The 17,647-nt window shown below is 41.5% G+C and overlaps 1 protein-coding gene across 1 annotated transcript in view; it reads left to right on the top strand.

Moving 5' to 3' along the window:
- ABCA13 (ATP binding cassette subfamily A member 13) overlaps positions 1-17,647 on the top strand; it is a 500,786-nt gene that overhangs the window by 193,241 nt on the left and 289,898 nt on the right. Inside the window, 4 exon segments of the mRNA XM_014593022.1 lie at positions 2,233-2,347; positions 5,308-5,637; positions 7,465-7,534; positions 10,726-10,857. Of these exon segments, the coding sequence (XP_014448508.1) occupies positions 2,233-2,347; positions 5,308-5,637; positions 7,465-7,534; positions 10,726-10,857 (647 nt within the window).

The raw sequence follows: 17,647 nt of genomic DNA on the forward strand, positions 1-17,647 counted from the left end.
CTTTGTCTCTCTGATGAGCTCACGTGCCCTCTAGCAAATGAAAAGAAAGAAAAGAAAAAAGCCCCAATAAACCTGATTATGTCACCCGTTTCCCTCTCCTTGTTTGAAAATTATTTCATGGTATCCCTTTGTTCACTGACTAAAATTTAGAACTGACCCTGGTGTGCAAAACTCTTGCATCACCTGGCCCTATTTCCTGCTTGTCCACCAAGGCCTTGCTGCTCCTGACCCATGCCCTGCACTCCCATCTCCAGCCGTGCCCTGTCTGCTCCTTTGGTCAGACCAGTCTTCCTTCAAGTACCTGCATGACTCATTTCCTTACTTCATTTTTCTCTGCTCAATATTTCTCCCACTGTCACCTCACCTAACCACCCTATTCAAAACAACGTCCTTCTCCCTGGTGCATGAGCAACTGCTGTTTTTCCTCCCTTCCTTGGTATTCACCACTCCTCTGTACTCTATTGCTTGGTTTATTGACTTAACTTAGGATCCACCCTTCCCAATCAGAGTGGAGGATTCTTAACAGCAGGACCTAGTATTACTATTTGTTTTTTTTCATGTATCCCAGGCCTCAGAATGTGGTTGATCTCAGTGATGAACAAAATAATACAGATTGAGCATCCCTAATCCGACTATCTTATGTGTATAAGAAACATAAATAAATATTATTTTCAGACTTGAGTCCCATTCCCAAGATTGCTCATTATGTATATGCAAAAATCCAAGATGTCTGGAATCTGAAAGACTTCTTTTCCCAGGATAAGGGATATGGAACATGTGTGTGCAATAGAGCTCAGAGAACTTGGAATAGGAGAGAGGGCACAGAAGTCACCCTAGTATAGGGGTGAGAATGTCCACTCTATCAGCACAGGTTAAAGAGAAACTGATCATGAAGGAGGCTGGGAAATTGCTGAGTAGGGATGAAAGGTTGAGAGTTATTCTGGAAGCTAAGAAAAGAGAAAGGAGACTATGATCGGGGATAGAAAATATAGCTGAGAGTCAAGAAGGAAAATGGCTCCAGAATTCTTACTGAATTTCAGGACATGACTGTCACTAGTCCTGCGTAAGAGTGATTTTAATTGATTTTTATAAATACAGTCAAGTCACTGGTTCAGTAGTAACCAGTGCTCTGCAATGGTGGATCCATATGGGTAGGTCCCAAGTTGGCATTTGGAGGCCTCTCTGTGCATGCTGAGCACACTCATGATCCTGGCTTATAGAGGCTGGGCATGGATTGTGGCATGAGGGCCCCATTCGGGGTGTCTCTCTCTCTCTTTATTTCTTTCTGAATAGACAAATATTGGGTTGTCAGAAAAGTCATGACATACTTTTGCATGGAAATATATGTGTTTTCCAACAAGTGGATAAAATAAAACTTTAAAAAAGAAAGAAAGAAAGAAAAGGAGCCTTGTTAGAGTGGATTGAAAAGTAAGTGTTGGGGAAATAGGGAGATGTCCATTTGCACATTTTCACGTATTTTATAAATGGTCATTTATGATCAGTTGATATGATTGACTGAGTAGAAGTAAAAGTCCCAATTCAATGGGGGGACTTGTGGTCATGAATTAATAGCCTATCTCCTTCTTCCAACATGCTTTGCCTATGGCAGGAGTCAGAGAGGGTGTGAGTCAGGTTATTGCTACCTGGGCAACTTGAACCAGTCATGTGTCTGCACATGTGTAAAATCAGGGCCCAGTCATAGCTCATGTTGATGTCATAGGTCTGCTGAATTGGCCTCCTGAGACATTGCTTCTGAAAGTGCTTTGTAACTTGGGAAAAAAAAATATTAAAAGGCAGTCCCCACTTATCTGAGGTTTTGCTTTCTCATGGTTTCAATTACCTGTGATCAACCACAGTCTGGAAATACCAGGTGGACAATTCCAGAAATAATTCCCAAGTTTTAAATTACACACTGTTCTGAGTAGCGTGATGACATCTCACGTGGTCATGCTTGGTCCCACTGGGTGTGAATCATCTTGTGCACCAGATCCATGCAGCAGACTCGACTGTCCCTCCCCTCTCCTCTCCCCACCACTCCGTTTGTCACTTAGGAGCCTCCCTGGTTAGCAGATTGAAAACATAGGGTTCAGTACTGTCCATGGGTTCAGGCATCCACTGGGGGCTTTGGACTCTGTCCCCAAGGATGAGGGGGTGACTACTCAGGTGCAGTACTTATCATGTATGCCTGTATTTTGTCTGTCCTTGGATGCTGACTGAATTATGCCCTTACAGATTCTTGAACAACGTCGGTTTCTTTTTTCCACTGATAATGATGCTCACTTGGATGGTGTCTGTGGCCAGCATGGTCCGGAAGCTGGTTTATGAGCGGGAGATCCAGATAGAAGAGGTGAGTAGCTTTAGTCCTGGCCTGGAGACAGGGAGGGGCAGGCAGGGTCTTTGGAAATGAATTGTATTCCGTAAAGGTATTGTCTGCCCTCCCCTCTGCAGGGTGTCTGTCCCTGGTACTGTCTTAGCTGAGTTCCTATCCCATGAAAATTATTTTATGCAGAAGTTTGAGGCACTGGCAGAGATTAATAGATATTTTCTATTGAGATGAAAGAAAACTGAAGAGGTACATGAGATAGAAAGAACAAAGCCCATGTTGCTAGTTCAGCAATAATTTTAAAACCCAGAAAAATAGGACAGATTTTTTCATCTTAATTTATGGTTAGAATTCTTTATGTAAAGCCTTACTGCTTTTGGTTCTAATGTTGTTAAAACTTAAAACTATCAATACTGCTTTTTTTTTTTTTTTTTTTTAAGATACTGTTGCCTCAGGGCACATGTTCCAGAGAGAGACAGAGAGAAAGAGAATGAGAGGGAAATCACCCACTCCCCCTTCCCCACCACTGGGGATGGCTACACTGCAGTCCTTTCTCCTTCATTCTCCTCCTGGGATCTTGGGCGTACACACACATGTGCCCGGTGTGAGTTTCAAGCCACCAGGTCCGGGACTTGAACTGCCTTTAGCCATATGGGAGTCCAGCGACAGAATTGCTATGCCATTTGCTAGCCCCAGTATTGCTTTTAAGAATGAAAATTTAGGGGCTAGACAGTGGTGCAGTGGTAAAATGTAATACTTTGTGAGGCTTTCCCACATGAGGTGGTTTCCTAGTTCAAGTTAGGATACCTCCCTGAGTACACTTGGCACACGTGTGCTCATGACCCAAGGCTGGCTGGAACTAGGGGTGGATAAGGCTTGAAGACCTTGTGTTGGTTGCTCTCTTTTTCTCTCTGTCTTTCTCTTTCTCTGTCTCTCTTGCTTATGGAAGAAACAAATAAAAAGAAAAAGGAAAGAAAGAATGGAAGTGTGTAAACGTGTCTGGCAAAGACCTGACTTCCCATCTATTCTTGCAAGGAGTGATGCTATAAGACAATGACTACATTGTTGGCTTACTTATTAAAATAAAGTACTGGGGCCAGCAGGTGGCATGGTGGTTAAGGGCACTGGACTCCCACATGTCCAACCGCGGTTCAAGTCCTGGACCTGGTGGCTTGCTCTCTTACTTTCCCTTTTTCTCTCTCTGTCCCTCTCTGGTCCAATGAAAATAAATAAAGAAAGTTAAATAAAATAATTCTTTATAAAAAGTATTAATTAAATAAGGAAAGAGCGTAGTAAAGCAGAATGTATTTTTCACCCAATTTTACAAGCACGTATAGGGCTTGCATTACTGTTTTGCATCTTATTTATCTATTTACAGTCCATTTACTCATAGATTTCTGTGCTTCTTCTCGACTCAGTTTAGCCCTGAGCACAGGGCCGTGGAGACTGTGCCTTAGGTTGCTAGGCTCCTCTCCTCTGACCCACCAGGTGGCTCACCTGGGGCGGAAGCTTCTGCACCTGTGGTTCTTATTTCACCAGTAATCAGTCCTACGTATAAGGATCTTGCTTTGAGAGTGAAGAGCAAATGTTAGTTCTAGTGGATGGACTGATTTTACCTGTCTTACACTGAACAAAGTTAGTTTAAAAAAATGTATTTAAAACCTCTGTAATGACCCTCTGTCCTGAAGAGCATAAGAATCAGTATTTCCAGGACCAGCAGTTAGCATAATGGCTATGTCATTGGGCTCCCATGTAGTCGACCGCGGTTCGAATCCGGGGCCCGTTGGCTTAAACTCATGCCGGGTGCGTGTGCGTGCATGCCCAAGATCCCAAGAGAAGAATGGAGGAGAAGGGATTGCGACATGGCCAACCCCCCTGGGGAGTGATCTCTCGCTTTCTGTCTCTATGTCTCTCTCTGTCTGTCTGGTGAGTGCATGCACCCGATAGCAAAAACCCCCCCCCCCCCCCCCCCCCGGCAAAAAAAAGAATCAGTATTTCCTCCCTTCAGTTTTCTTTTTCCATATATTTTTTTAATTGCCTGAGAGCATGTATGCTTATTTGGCAAAGGGAGGAGAGGGCGAAAGAGAGGAAGAGGGAGAAAGCACTTCTAATGGGGCACGGCCAGGTTGCAGTCCCTTCTCCTCCATTTTTCTATCCTGTTGTGATTTGGGGCATGCATGTGCATGCACCTGGCATGTTTTTCAAACTGACAGGGCCAGGATTTGAACTTTGGTTGACCATGTGTAATCTGGGCCCCTTAACCACTAGGCCTTTGGCCAACCCCTCTCTTAGTATTTTTTTTTTTTTTTTTGGAGAGATTTTCACTATAGGGCGCGTGCGCTCGCCAGACAGACAGAGAGAGACATAGAGACAGAAAGCGAGAAATTACCCCCCAGGGGGGATGGTCACGCCGCAATCCCTTCTCCTCCATTCTCCTCTCGGGATCTTGGGCACGCACGCACACGCGCCCGGCGTGAGTTTTAAGCCACCGGGTCCGGGACACGGACCGCGGTCGACTACGTGGGAGTCCAGTGACATAGCCATTACGCTAACTGCTGGTTCCCCCCTCTCTTAGTATTTTTAAAAGAAAACCAACACAAGCCAAATGCAAAACAAAAGCATTGTAAGTAAAATAACAGACTCCAAATAAACAAAGGCATGGGAGACTGTAATCAACCATGCCTGACATCTGAGATATCTGCTCCTCCCCTTCCCTACTGGGCCTTTTGCCAAGGAGATTGTTTTAACATCTCCTAGTTTTAGTTCTCTCTCCACTAAATGCTGAATGGTTTGCTGGTAAGGTGTGCATGTAAATCAAAAGCTGAGGTCTTGGAGAAAGTGTCCTTCTAGTGCCTTTCACAGAGCTGGTCGTAAGCGACACTGGTTTATTTGACCACAGTACAGTCTCTCTCTCCCACAATCTGATCCGTTTCTTCTCAAGTATCCGGTGCTGTGATAACTCGGGTTTTCCCCTCTTTTGACAGTACCTGCGGATGATGGGAGTGCATCCGACCACCCACTTCCTGGCCTGGTTCCTGGAGAACCTGGCCATGATGATTATTTGCAGCGCCTCTCTGGCCATCATTCTGAAAATGAGCGGCATCTTTGCACACAGCAACGCCTGCATCATTTTCCTCTTTCTCCTGGACTTCGGGGTGTCTGTCATCATGCTTAGTTACCTCCTGAGTGCATTTTTCAGCCAAGCTAACACAGCAGCCCTTTGCACCAGCCTGGTGTATATGATCAGCTTCCTGCCCTACATAGTTCTGTTGGTCCTACATAATCAATTAAGTCTGGTCATTCAGACATTTTTGGTGAGTACTTGTGAAAACGCCAAATGGAACAAAACTGCCATCCGCCCAAGGAAACAAAACTACCTCCCCTAACTTTTCAATTCATTGTGTTCACATCTAAACAGGCTTTCTGTTGTCTACTTTATTCTCCCCACACTGCAAACCTTGCAGCAGTAGCTCATTGAACTTGCAATAGTTTCTCTGGATGGCAGTCCATTAGGACTTGCTATTTTTCACAAAATGAGGACTCAGAAGATGCTGGGAACGCAGCAGCTTCCTTATGGAAGAAGCATATAACTTTCGCTCCTTTTTGTTTCATGCATGGAAAGAAATAGATTTTTAAGGCTATTTTAGAAGTGAAAAAATAAGCATTTTTCTTGAAGCATCATGAATTACATCACATTAAGTGGAAAGATCTCTCCGTTAGCAATGTCAAAGTTGCTCATCCATTTAAAATGTACCTCCTGAGAAAGGATGAGACTGCTTTTGGGTCTGTACTAGAAAATATGTGGGAGGTTGAAATGCACTCATACTTTGAGGACTATTGCCTGGCAAACCCAGCGCCTGACATGTCGTGGGAATTCAGTCAGTGCAGGACTGAATACATCGCTATCGGCAGGATCTCTCTTACAGAGCCAGTGTCTCAGCTAAGCATTTCATTATGTCCAAGGCTTTCGTTAGCCGATCATATGACTTCCTCAAAGTGCAGTCTTTGGGAGGTGTGACTGACATCATTAATAGAGGCTTCAGGGAGGTGTCAGGAAGACTTAGAATCACGAGACTGCACAGGGTTTTCAAGGCCTTCAAAAGTGTGTTAGTCCAATACAGGACTCCTGACACCCCAGTATGTCACTCACTCACTGGGAGGGCTCGATCACCTTTTCTGCTCATTTATAGTGTCTGAATAAAATATTTCTGTGAAAGCCAAATTATTTTTCTACAACTTCAGTAAAACCATCCAAAACGCTCTGATTTCAACTAACCATAGATACGCATGCATACCGTAAAAGTGGACTGTTCAGTGTTTTGGGCACAGGTAGGTGTTTATTGATTTTGACTGTACCTATAATAGCTCAGAACCAACAATTTTGAGTCTGTGTTAATTAGGTGTTTTTGGAATAAATAACGCAAGTGGGACCATGTGAGTCTCTTCCTGGTAAACTCCCCTCTCCATGGAGAAAGGCAACATTGACAATCTGACTTAAATTTCAAATGCTGTTATTTTGTTTTTCTTCAATTCTTATATGTAAAGGAGTCTATGCATACAAAGTTTTACTTTTCTTATAACATATTTAAATAGTTTCTAGCAAGTAAAAAGAATTTAATAATTGCATTTTCAGTGGCCTCGTTTCCTTACATCAGACCCCTCCACTAGAGATGAAATAACATTTTCCTTCATTTCATTTTGCTTTTTTTCTACTCTCATTTTTCTACTCTCTTTCTAGTGTAGAACAGTATATATATTCCATCAGTCCGCCCGCAGTGTGCTCTAGGGCATTCACTTAATAATAAAAAATAGTAAATTGCTCCATTCCATTTTCCACTGTTTTGTGTTCCACATTTCAGTATACAGCGCATTGGATTTATGACACTTCAAGCGTTGCAGTAAAGAGAAATAATTCCTTTTAACATTAAAAACCAGCTTGTTATCCCACTTTTCAGAGTAGGCTGACATTCTGCTGAGTCTTTGAGGTTCAGATATTTAAATCATCGCCTGAAGCAACGATTGGCATGTTAGAACTGGAAGGCAATGGCTTCTCTTTTTGATTTTATACTGTGGATTTTCTGTGGTCCCAATCAGATGCTAAATGTGCTGTTTTTCTCCTCATGCCATCAATCCACGGCCAGTGCTTCCTCTCGACAACAGCCTTTGGACAAGGAGTATTTTTCATCACATTCCTGGAAGGACAAGAGGCGGGTAAGAGGATGCGTTTTTAAAAAAGTGACTCTCAGGGATTCGAGTTTTGGGAAATTTGTGGTTAGGCTGCAAGTGATACAGTAGCAAGATTTTCTTACCAAGTGGGACATTTGGAATAAGACCTTAATATCTGGTTTCCCTGAGGTAAATGCTTCCCACCATACAATTACTCTGTTCTGGGAACAGCCGAGAATAATCAAGGCATCCCTTCCTTCAGACACTGTCCAGATAAGCTGCCCTGATAATGCTTGGGTCTTCTTTGTCACACTCCTGACATACGGTCAGTTTAGTGGGGTGCACACATGCATCCCACCTGTTAGAGTATTATCGAGCTGAAGTCTGTCTTTCTGGATCCTCTGCAAACCTCTTCTACTTCCCTCTTTCATATGACAGCATTCACATGTTTGTCAGCTCTCAGAACTCCCGGGGTTTCCAGATCATCCTGACGATCAGGACCTAGGAATAGGTAGAAGAGAGCACAATCATCTCCATTTTCTGTATATTTTATCCTACTAATACAGCCGTAAATCATTTTTAAAAATTTTCTTGTTAGGGGACCAGCAGGTGGTGTGGTGGTTAAGGATGCTGGCTTCCCACATGGCTGATTGCCGTTTGAGTCCCAGACCTGGTGGCTTGCTTTCTCATTTTCCCTCTCTTTCTCTCTCTCTCTCACACACTCTGTCCCTCTCTGGTCAAATTAAAATAAATAAATAAGTAAAGTTAAATAAAATAATTCTTTAAAAGACAATTTCTTGTCAGTGTTTTTCATTTACATATGGGGTCTTCAAAAAGTTCATGAACATGGGACCAGCAGTTGGAGTAATGGCTATGTAGCTGGACTCCCACATAGTTCACCGCAGTTCGAGTCCTGGACCTGGAAGCTTAAGCTCACACCAGACGTGTGTGTGCGCATGCCCAAGATCCTGAGATAATGGAGAAGAAGGGATTGTGGCCATCCCTCCTAGAGGGTGATTTCTCGCTTTCTATCTCTCTGTCTCTCTCTGTCTTTCTGGCGAGTGCAAGCGCCCTATAGCCAAAACCTCTCAAAAAAAAAAAAAAAAGTTCATGAACAGTGTTTTTTTTTTTTTTTTAAAGATGCATTTCACATATTTTCACAACAAAATAAAGTCATACTTTATTTAAACAACTTTTTCAGAAAGTTGATTATTTATTCCATGAGAGAGACAGAGAGAGAAAGACAGAGACAGAGAGAGGGACAGAGACACAGCACCCCAGCAGGGTCTCAGTGCTGCCATCCAGCTCCAGCTGGCCCAGATCCTGGGCACACGCATGCCCCATTACTCAGGTCTCTGGACTGGAGCAGGTCACCTTCCTACGCAGGTCTACACCGCAGAGATGTATTATTATTGTGCCACCATCTGGCTCCTGAACTTACACTTTACTTCCATTTCCCACTAACTTTTTGAAGTCCCCGTATATTGAGATTCTTGACAATTAAAATCCTAAACCAGTATAGACATGTATTTCTTAGATATGTATATGGTTTGGGGGTGTGACTTATAAACACTTATTGGCAACATACGGGGCCATAAGTAACACTCAATTCTAGCTATTCTTGTGTTAACCAGTTAATTTGTCTTGGTCTTAAAGTTCTTAATCTTTTCTTTTTCCCAATGGTTTTTGCCATAGGGTGTGTGTATTTGCTGGAGAGACAGAGAGAGACGATGAGAGGGAAAGTGAGAAATCACCCTCCCTGGGAGGGTGACCATGTCGCAACCCCTTCTCCTCCACTCTCTTCCTGTGATTTTGGGCACATATGCACATGCACTAAGTATGATTTTCAGGCCACCAGGCCCAAGATGTGAATTGCTGTGAGCCACTTGGGAGTTCAGTGCCTTCCTTATCCACCACACTACCTATTGGCCCCCAAGTTCTTAGACTTTTCAATAAACAGTGCTAAAATGCTCATTAAAGATGCTTGTTGGGACCAGCAGTTAGCGTAATGGCTATGTCGCTGAACTCCCATGTAGTCAACCGCAGTTCGAGTTCCGGACCTGGTGGCTTAAACTCACACTGGGCGCGTGTGCGTGCATGCCTAAGATCCCAAGAGGAGAATGGAGGAGAAAGGATTGAGGCGTGGCCATCCCCCCTGGGGGGTGATTTCTCGCTTTCTATCTCTCTGTCTCTCTCTGTCTTTCTGGCAAGAGCACACGCCCTATAGCAAAAACCTCTCCAAAAAAAAAAAAGAAAAAAAAAAGATGTTTGTTAAAAATTGAGTAATCCACAGGCTAGCAGGTAGTGTAATGGTTAAGGCACTGGATTCCCACATGGCTGACTGTGGTTCAAGTCCCAGACTCGGTGGCTTGAAACTCATGCTGGGTGTGTGTGCATGCCCACAATCTCAAGAGGAGAATGGAGGAGAAAGGATTGAGGCGTGGCCATCCCCCCTGGGGGGTGATTTCTCGCTTTCTATCTCTCTGTCTCTCTCTGTCTCTATGCTGAGCACATGTGCCTGATAGCAAGAATGTCTCACACACACCCAGAAAAATATAGTAATCCAAATAATTTCTTCTTTGTTCTCTAAACTGATCTCCATGTGTTTAAAAAAATAGGAAAATTCATGGTTTTATTTTTGTTCAAATTCCAACAAGTACACAATGATTAAAATGTGTTTTATTAAGTTGTAGCCTTGTACCATACGGAGAATTTTAAAGGGAAGTATTTTTCTTGAACAAATTACATTTGAACCTAGCAATAAATTGCAAGCATTTTGTAAAAATAAATAAATAAATAAATAAATAAATAAATAATGTTTCACCCAAGCTCTTATGTTCTATTTTTATATTTTCCTAAAGCAGAACGAATTATGTAGTTTACAATTTGGGTTTCCAAGAAACCTTTATGTATTTTTAAAAACATGCTTATTTTTTACTACATATAAATGTATTTTAATTGAGTAAAAAATATAGGTCTAAATAAAATGGACTTTAAGTCTTTTTTTTAAATGTTAAATAGTAAACGTTGTCAGTGGTCACTTGACCTAATATCATTGAAACAGATTACACGAGCTAACATTTCATTTGAAGAATTAAGGTGAATGGTATTGATTTTTTTTTTCTTTCAGCTGCTATCCTCTTTACATGAGCTTCCAGAATTAATGAACTCATTTTACTAGAATCTACAGTAAAAGAAGAAGCACAGTCTAAATCTGACCTTTCTCTTCCTGCCAGGCATTCAGTGGAATAATATGTACCAGGCTCCAGAACAAGGGGGCATGACATTTGGCTGGGTTTGCTGGATGATCCTGTTCGATTCATGCCTTTATTTTATATGTGGCTGGTACTGCAGCAACTTGATTCCTGGTAAGAATTCCATGCTTTATATGGTAGCCACACAAACATAAACCCTTTGAACCCATGTACGTGGCTATGAGAATTATATGTATTGTTTAAGGAAGCTATCAGAAAGAGAAGTCTTAGGACAGATTTTGAAAGCAGCAGTGACCTTTCAAGGACAACTCCATGCTTCTGCATCCTGTGTGAAAAGGCCATATGAGGGGTTAACTAGGATGGAAAGTGGGAAAAAAACCCACCAGGTAGCTCATCAAAGGTGCATCTCCCCAACTCAGATATGATTCCGGCTCCTAAGATGGAGCAACTGAGGAAGTCAGGTACGAGGAGAGGAAGGACAGGAGAGTATGGGGTCCCCAAATCCACTGCTCTGGACAACAAGCAAGCTGGACCAGGCATGGAAGTGAAGGTACAAGTCTTCCAGCCAGTGGCAGGTCATGGGCAGCATGACCAGGAAGGAAACCAGGCAGAGGAGCAGGCATTGCTGGTGGGCCAGGGGTCAGGTGCACCTCCAAAGCCAGGGCTGTCAGTGTTGTGGCAGATAGAAAAGATCTTCTCTGCTGAGGCAGGCATGCACTGTATGCCTTCTGGACAGAGTGCACCAATCTTTGGAGGGCCACCAAGGCCAGTGGGTTTTTCCTGCTGTGTTAAGAGGAAAAGAGCCTATACCTACACTTACCTTTTTATAGTTCAGGCTAAAAATAGCATGAACAGCACGTAATTGTTTTCTGAAATAGCATTTTAATGGTGTTATATTTTCTTGCCGAAATTACTTGTGACTCTAGCTCTAGACTTGCTGAAGTAATTGGCATCAAACCTTTAGTATTAAGAAGTTAAAAAAAAAAGAAAGCATGAGATCCTAATTATTCACAAATGAAAATGGAGGGGTAGATGAGAAAAAACTCCCATTTTATTCTGCTTGTGACATGACATTCCAGACTAGGAGAGCTCATATATCATAAGGATATGTAAACATAAAAATAATATGGGTCTGTGAAAAGATTATTTTATAAAAAAGTAGGAAAACATGGCCCCCAGGGGTTAAAGAGAGGGCTTAAATTGGAAATGTGATTTATTTGGAAAAACTTACATTGCTTCATCACAGTACTTTGAATTATAGCTAAGAAAAGGTAGATTTTCTGGTCCTTTGAGGTTAAATGGGCTAGCCTAGAGGACATTAAGTTCAATGAAATAAGCTGGGCACAAAAGTTGAACTGCCACATATTCCGTCATGTGTAGAAATTGGAAAACATGACCTCATAGAAATAGATAGAGGAAGAGTGACTTCTAGAGGCTGGGAAGTTTGTACAGGGGAGAAATAGAAGGATGTTGATCAACAGAAACAAAATTAGACAGAGAGGAGGAACAATGTCTAGTGTTATAAAACACAGCAGAGAACAAGTTGTTGGTTGTCAACAACTTACCGCATTTTTCAGAGTAACTAAAAGAGGATTTTGAATGTTCTCAGCACAAAGTAATGACAAATGGCTGAGATGACGGCAATGCTAATCACCCTGATTTAACTATTACACCCCATAGCTATGTTCTGAGAAGTCATACTGTCCTCCCTCATAGGAACAATTATTATGTGTTAATACAAAATTGAACATTTTAAAAGAAAAGGTAGATTCTCTGAAACAAGAGATTACATAAGGGGGGCGGGGCTGAGAAGGCCAAGGATTCAAGGAAACAATAAGAAGCAGAGGATTGCAAAGATGCTAAGTTATGTTCAAAGGAGTGTTAGAAAATATGCATGTAGTGTCAATTTAAAATGCATGAGAAGGGAGACCAGCGGATGACATAATGGTTACATCACTGGACTCCTGTGTAGTCAACTGGTTCAAGTCTCGGACCCAGTGGCCTAAACTAATATTGGGTGTGTGTGTATGTGCATGCCCAAGATCCCTAGAGAAGAATAGAAGAGAAGGGATTGCAGAGTGGCCATCGCCCTGGAGGGGTAATTTCTCACTTTTTCTCTCTCTTTGTCTTTCTGGTGAATGCATGCTCCCTATAGCAAAAACCTCTCCCAAAAAATAAATAAATAAATAAATAAAAATAAAAAATAAAATGCATGAGAAGAGGCTAGCGTGTGACATGGTGATTAGGGTACTGGACTCCCACATGGCCAACCATGGTTTGAGTCTTGGAACTGACAACTTGCTTTCTCACTTTCTCTCTCTCTCTGGTCGAATTAAAAATAATGATAATGATACATAAAATAAAATAAAATAATTATTTAAAATAAAATACATAAGGAAGTGATGATGACCAAAAGGAGATGATCCTCAGTCTACAGTTCAGGGCTGAGGTCTGGAGAATGAGGGATCACCAGGAATAAAGGGGAAGAGGTTAAAAAACCTGCCTATGATGGGTGGACAGTGATGGCTATGGAGCAGGGTCCTGTGAAATGGCAAAAGAGAACAAAAACCCTAACCTTCCAAGAGAAGCAAAGCCTGGATTTACAAAGTGCTTAACCTGTTACATACAAACACAACAAAGAGAAAACTGCATCTGGATATAAAATAGTGGGTGCCTGGAACTCAAAGGGCAAAGCAAAGGACATCAGAGAACAAAGACCAGCAAAATCAGGCCCTGACAGGCCAAGCTGAGGATAGAATTGCTCCAGGGTCCAGAGTGACTAAGTTTTCCTCACCTTTGGGAACTGAGGCCTAGGGATACCAGGGAGGGTTTCATATATCATAGCAAAGCAGAGGAACTCTTGATGTTTGACTAGGGTTCCTCCTTCATCTCGCTGGGGCCCACTAATCACTTAGACCAATGGTTCCAATATTTTTGGTCCCAGGAAGACATCTTTTCCATGACAGAAGTAGGGTAGGAAGGATGGTTTATGAGAACAAATACTTAGATCCCTCATAAGTACAGTTTACAGTATGGTTCATGCTACTATGAGGATCTAATGCCACTACTAACCTGACAGAAAGTGGAGCTCACGTGTAGATGGGGAGTGGCTGTAAATACAGGTGTGCTTACCTGCTACTCATCTCCTACTGTTCGATCCAGTTCCTAACAGGCAAGGGACTGGTACTAGTCTGTGGCTTCGGGCTTGGGGACCCCTGACTTATACAAATGTCCTCTGTGAAGAAATCCTTTGGCCAGACAGAGGCAGAGAAGAAAGACTGGAGCAGAGCAGGCTTCAGCAGGTTCTGGGCATATCTAGCCAGGAAACCCTAGATATGGAGGAGCAGAGTTCAGGAAAGGGAGAGAGGAGAGAGAGGAAAGAGATGAGAGAGAGGAGAGAGAGGAGAGAGAAGAGAGAGGAGAGAGGAGAGAGCAGAGAGAGAAGAGAGCAGAGAGCAGAGAGCAGAGAGAGAGAGAGAGAGAGAGAGAGAGAGAGAGAGAACAGGGAAAGTTCATCTGGCTGTGCTCTATGGTGCAGCTTTTGAAGCATTACTGAGTGAACTTGGAGTGGAAGCAGCTATGGCTGACAAGGGAAGTGGCTTTTGGGTTTGGTTACTGTTATTACAGTTGTTATTATTTAAGGTGGGAGGCAAAACTGTATGTATGTGATGGTAAGAATGACCTGGTTTCCAAGAAGACATGATACTGTAGGAGTGAGTGGAAAGGGCCAAGGTTGTGTCCTGGATATGTGAGAGAAGGGGGTAAAGGGACCATAGGTAGACATTCTCCAGCTGACCTGACTGAAGGACCAAGGCTAGGAGCTGAGGCAATTTTCCTTTAGCAGCCTCTGTTTTCTCCATGAAGTGAGGAGGGGACTAGTGAGAGGAAAGGAAAGGTGGACCCTGTCCTCTGAACTCAGGACAGCGTCTGTGCTTCTGTGCACATGAAACCAAATATATGACTTATAAATATTTTCTCACATTCCATAAATTGCCTTTTCATTTTGTTATTATTATTTTTTTTTTTTTGCTATGCAGAAGATTTTTGGTTTTATATAATTCCAATTAGGCAATTTCTTTAAAAAATAATGATATTCCTGTCGGTGAAATGGTTTTTGGGTAAAATAGATGAGGTACAGGATGATGGGATCACTTGGGAAACAGGCTCCTCAGACCAGCACTGGGTCTGAAGGTACCTTCTGTGACCCATGTATCTTCCATTTATCTATCCTGGCAGTAGTGAATAGGAATGTTGGGCTCCTTGTAGCTCTTTCATATTACCTACTTCTCCTCTTGTCTTTGGTCAGGTATGTTCCCATATCAGCCTAGCTCTGTTTCCCATTTCCAATGACCAGTTTTCAATTTGAGTTTGTCCATAGATGTGGCTTCTCTGGTTTGGACCCTTAGAACTCTTAGGATGAGGTTTTCATTCATTTTCTGATTCTTTCTTTGCTTCTGGTAATTCTGGACATGCAGATTAATTGCCTGGTAAATGTTGTGAACAGGTTTCTGAAAACACTGTTCTGGGGAAAGGAGGCTTTATAAATGGGATAGAGATGGAAAGGTGAGCATGATCATAGGACAGATAAAATGGAGAAATGTTCCTTCAGAAAACATCTCTTGCAAGAGCAAGAAGCCCACAAAAGAGCAATTCATAAAATAATTGAAAGCAAGATCTTGAAGAGTTATTTGTACACCCTTGTTTATAGTGGCATTATTCACAGTAGCCAAAAGGTAGAAGCTGACCATGTATCAGGCAGATGAATAGAAAAAGAAAATTTGATGCATATATTTTCAGTTTTAAATATAAAGGAAATTCAGGCACATGCTCCAACATGGGCAAACTTTGAGGACATTGTGCTGAGTGATAAAGTCAATCACAAAAGTCAAATGCTATATTCCAAGCATATTCCTAGAATAGTCAAATTCAGAGAGACAGAAAGCAGAATCTTGGTTTTCAGGCCTAGGGAAAGTGAGCAGTTACTGTTTAATAGGTGTAGAGTTTTAGTTTTGCAATATGAAAAAGTACTAGAGATAGGCTTCCCAATAATGTTAAGTGTACTTAACACCACAAAACAGTATATTTACAAATAGTTAAGATGATAAGTTTTATTATGTGTATTCAAAGAAAAAAAGACTGATTTTTAAACAGATTGTTGTGTGGAAATATCCATTTTCTAGATTGTATTTGAAGGAAATTGAGGGGGGACTCATGGAGTAGTCACTTGGCTCAGAAAAGCTGGTTGATTGTGGGAATGCCCCATTAGATAGAAAATATTAAGTTGTTCCTTAATGTGGGAGTCAGTGAAATATTAGACAAGCTAGTGATTTTTTAGAAGAGCCTTTTCTCCCTGAAAGTTAAGTAAAGTCAACGTGAGAGTCAGATGAAAAAAGAATAGCTACCTTGGGGGATCAGAAGACCTAAATACCAGCTTTGATAGTCTTTTGGAAATACCTTGACCATCCAGGTTATGTGTGATGCAGTTCACATTTGGAACACACTTATATACAGTTGGGGAAACCCCATCTCCTTCTCCTTCTTTCATTTCCTCCTGTTCTTCACTTTCTTTAGGCTTCACATTCTCTGCCTTCCCATTAGTTGAATATTAAAACATCATCCTGTTATCTCTATGCACCCACATCTGCAGTCTCACTATATCTCCTGTGATCACATTCTACCCAGTATACTAATTGGAACTTTTAGCTGTTTCAAAACCTGCACTTAGACTGTCATATCCAGTGAGGACAATGATCTGCTGATTTTACTTTCTAAGTCTGTTACATCTGTGTGGCCATCCTTTTCTAAGTATCATATCCCCTCTCTTATCAGGATATAGAAAGTGTTCTGGGACCTTGAATGAGTTACAATTCTCAACTAGATTGGATTCTACACCTTCCAGAGGGAAATAAAGGTGGAAGTAAGTCAACCCACCTGGGAATTACAAACACTTACACTATGTTGTGTTTAGAGAATTTGAGTAGTGGGTTTTTATAGTTTCTTTTTGTGATTGTGCCACCAATTTTATCTATTGACTAGTTAAGAACAAAGATCAGCATTTCTTTAAGAATAAAAAATTATATCTCCAAAACCTTTTTAAGACAGATTTAAAAAAGAAAAGACAGAGCTGGTCAAAGATGACATCGAATACTTTTTTATGTATTATGAAATTTCTCATTCTCTCATTTCAAAATTTAAAAGAAAAATCAGAGTCAATAATTTACACTTCTTTAAACTACATCAAATATTTATTTCCCACATTGACCAAGTTTGCCAATAATAATAACTAAAAGTATAAACTTGCTAGGAAATATTGATGAGTAGGGTCAGCAGGTGGCATAATGGTTATGTCACTGGACTCCCACATGCCCAACTACAGTTTAAGTCCTGGACGTGGTGGCTTCAAAATCTTGCCAGATGTATCTGAGTACGTGTCTAAAATGTTGAGAGGAGAATGGAGGAGAAGGGATTGTGACATGACCATCTTCCCTGGAGGATGATTTCTCACTTTCCCTCTCTCTCACTGTCTTTCTGGTGAGTGCATTTGGCCTATAGCAAAAACTTAATAAAAGAAAAAAAAGAAAGAAAGAAAATATTGATGAGTTGGGTCAGTCTGTAGTGTGGTGGTTAAAGCAGCTGGATTCCACATATCTTGAGTTCTGGATATGGTGACCTGAAAAAGATACTGGTTGTGTGCATGTGCATGTGTCTGCATGCATCTGTGCTCAAATTCCTGAGAAGAAAACGGAGAAGAAGGGATAGTGGCATGCCATCCCCAAGGAGGGGTGCTTTCCCACTTTCTCTCTTTCTTTCTGCCTTTTTCCAGTGAGTGTATGCACCCTATGGTAAATTAAATTAAATATATATATTAAATATATATTTAATTAAATTATATTTTAAATATATATATAATATATTATATATTTAATTAAATTAAATATATGTA

Source organism: Tupaia chinensis, unplaced genomic scaffold (assembly GCF_000334495.1).
Source record: "Tupaia chinensis unplaced genomic scaffold, TupChi_1.0 Scaffold139484_1, whole genome shotgun sequence".
NCBI classification, from domain to species: domain Eukaryota; kingdom Metazoa; phylum Chordata; class Mammalia; order Scandentia; family Tupaiidae; genus Tupaia; species Tupaia belangeri.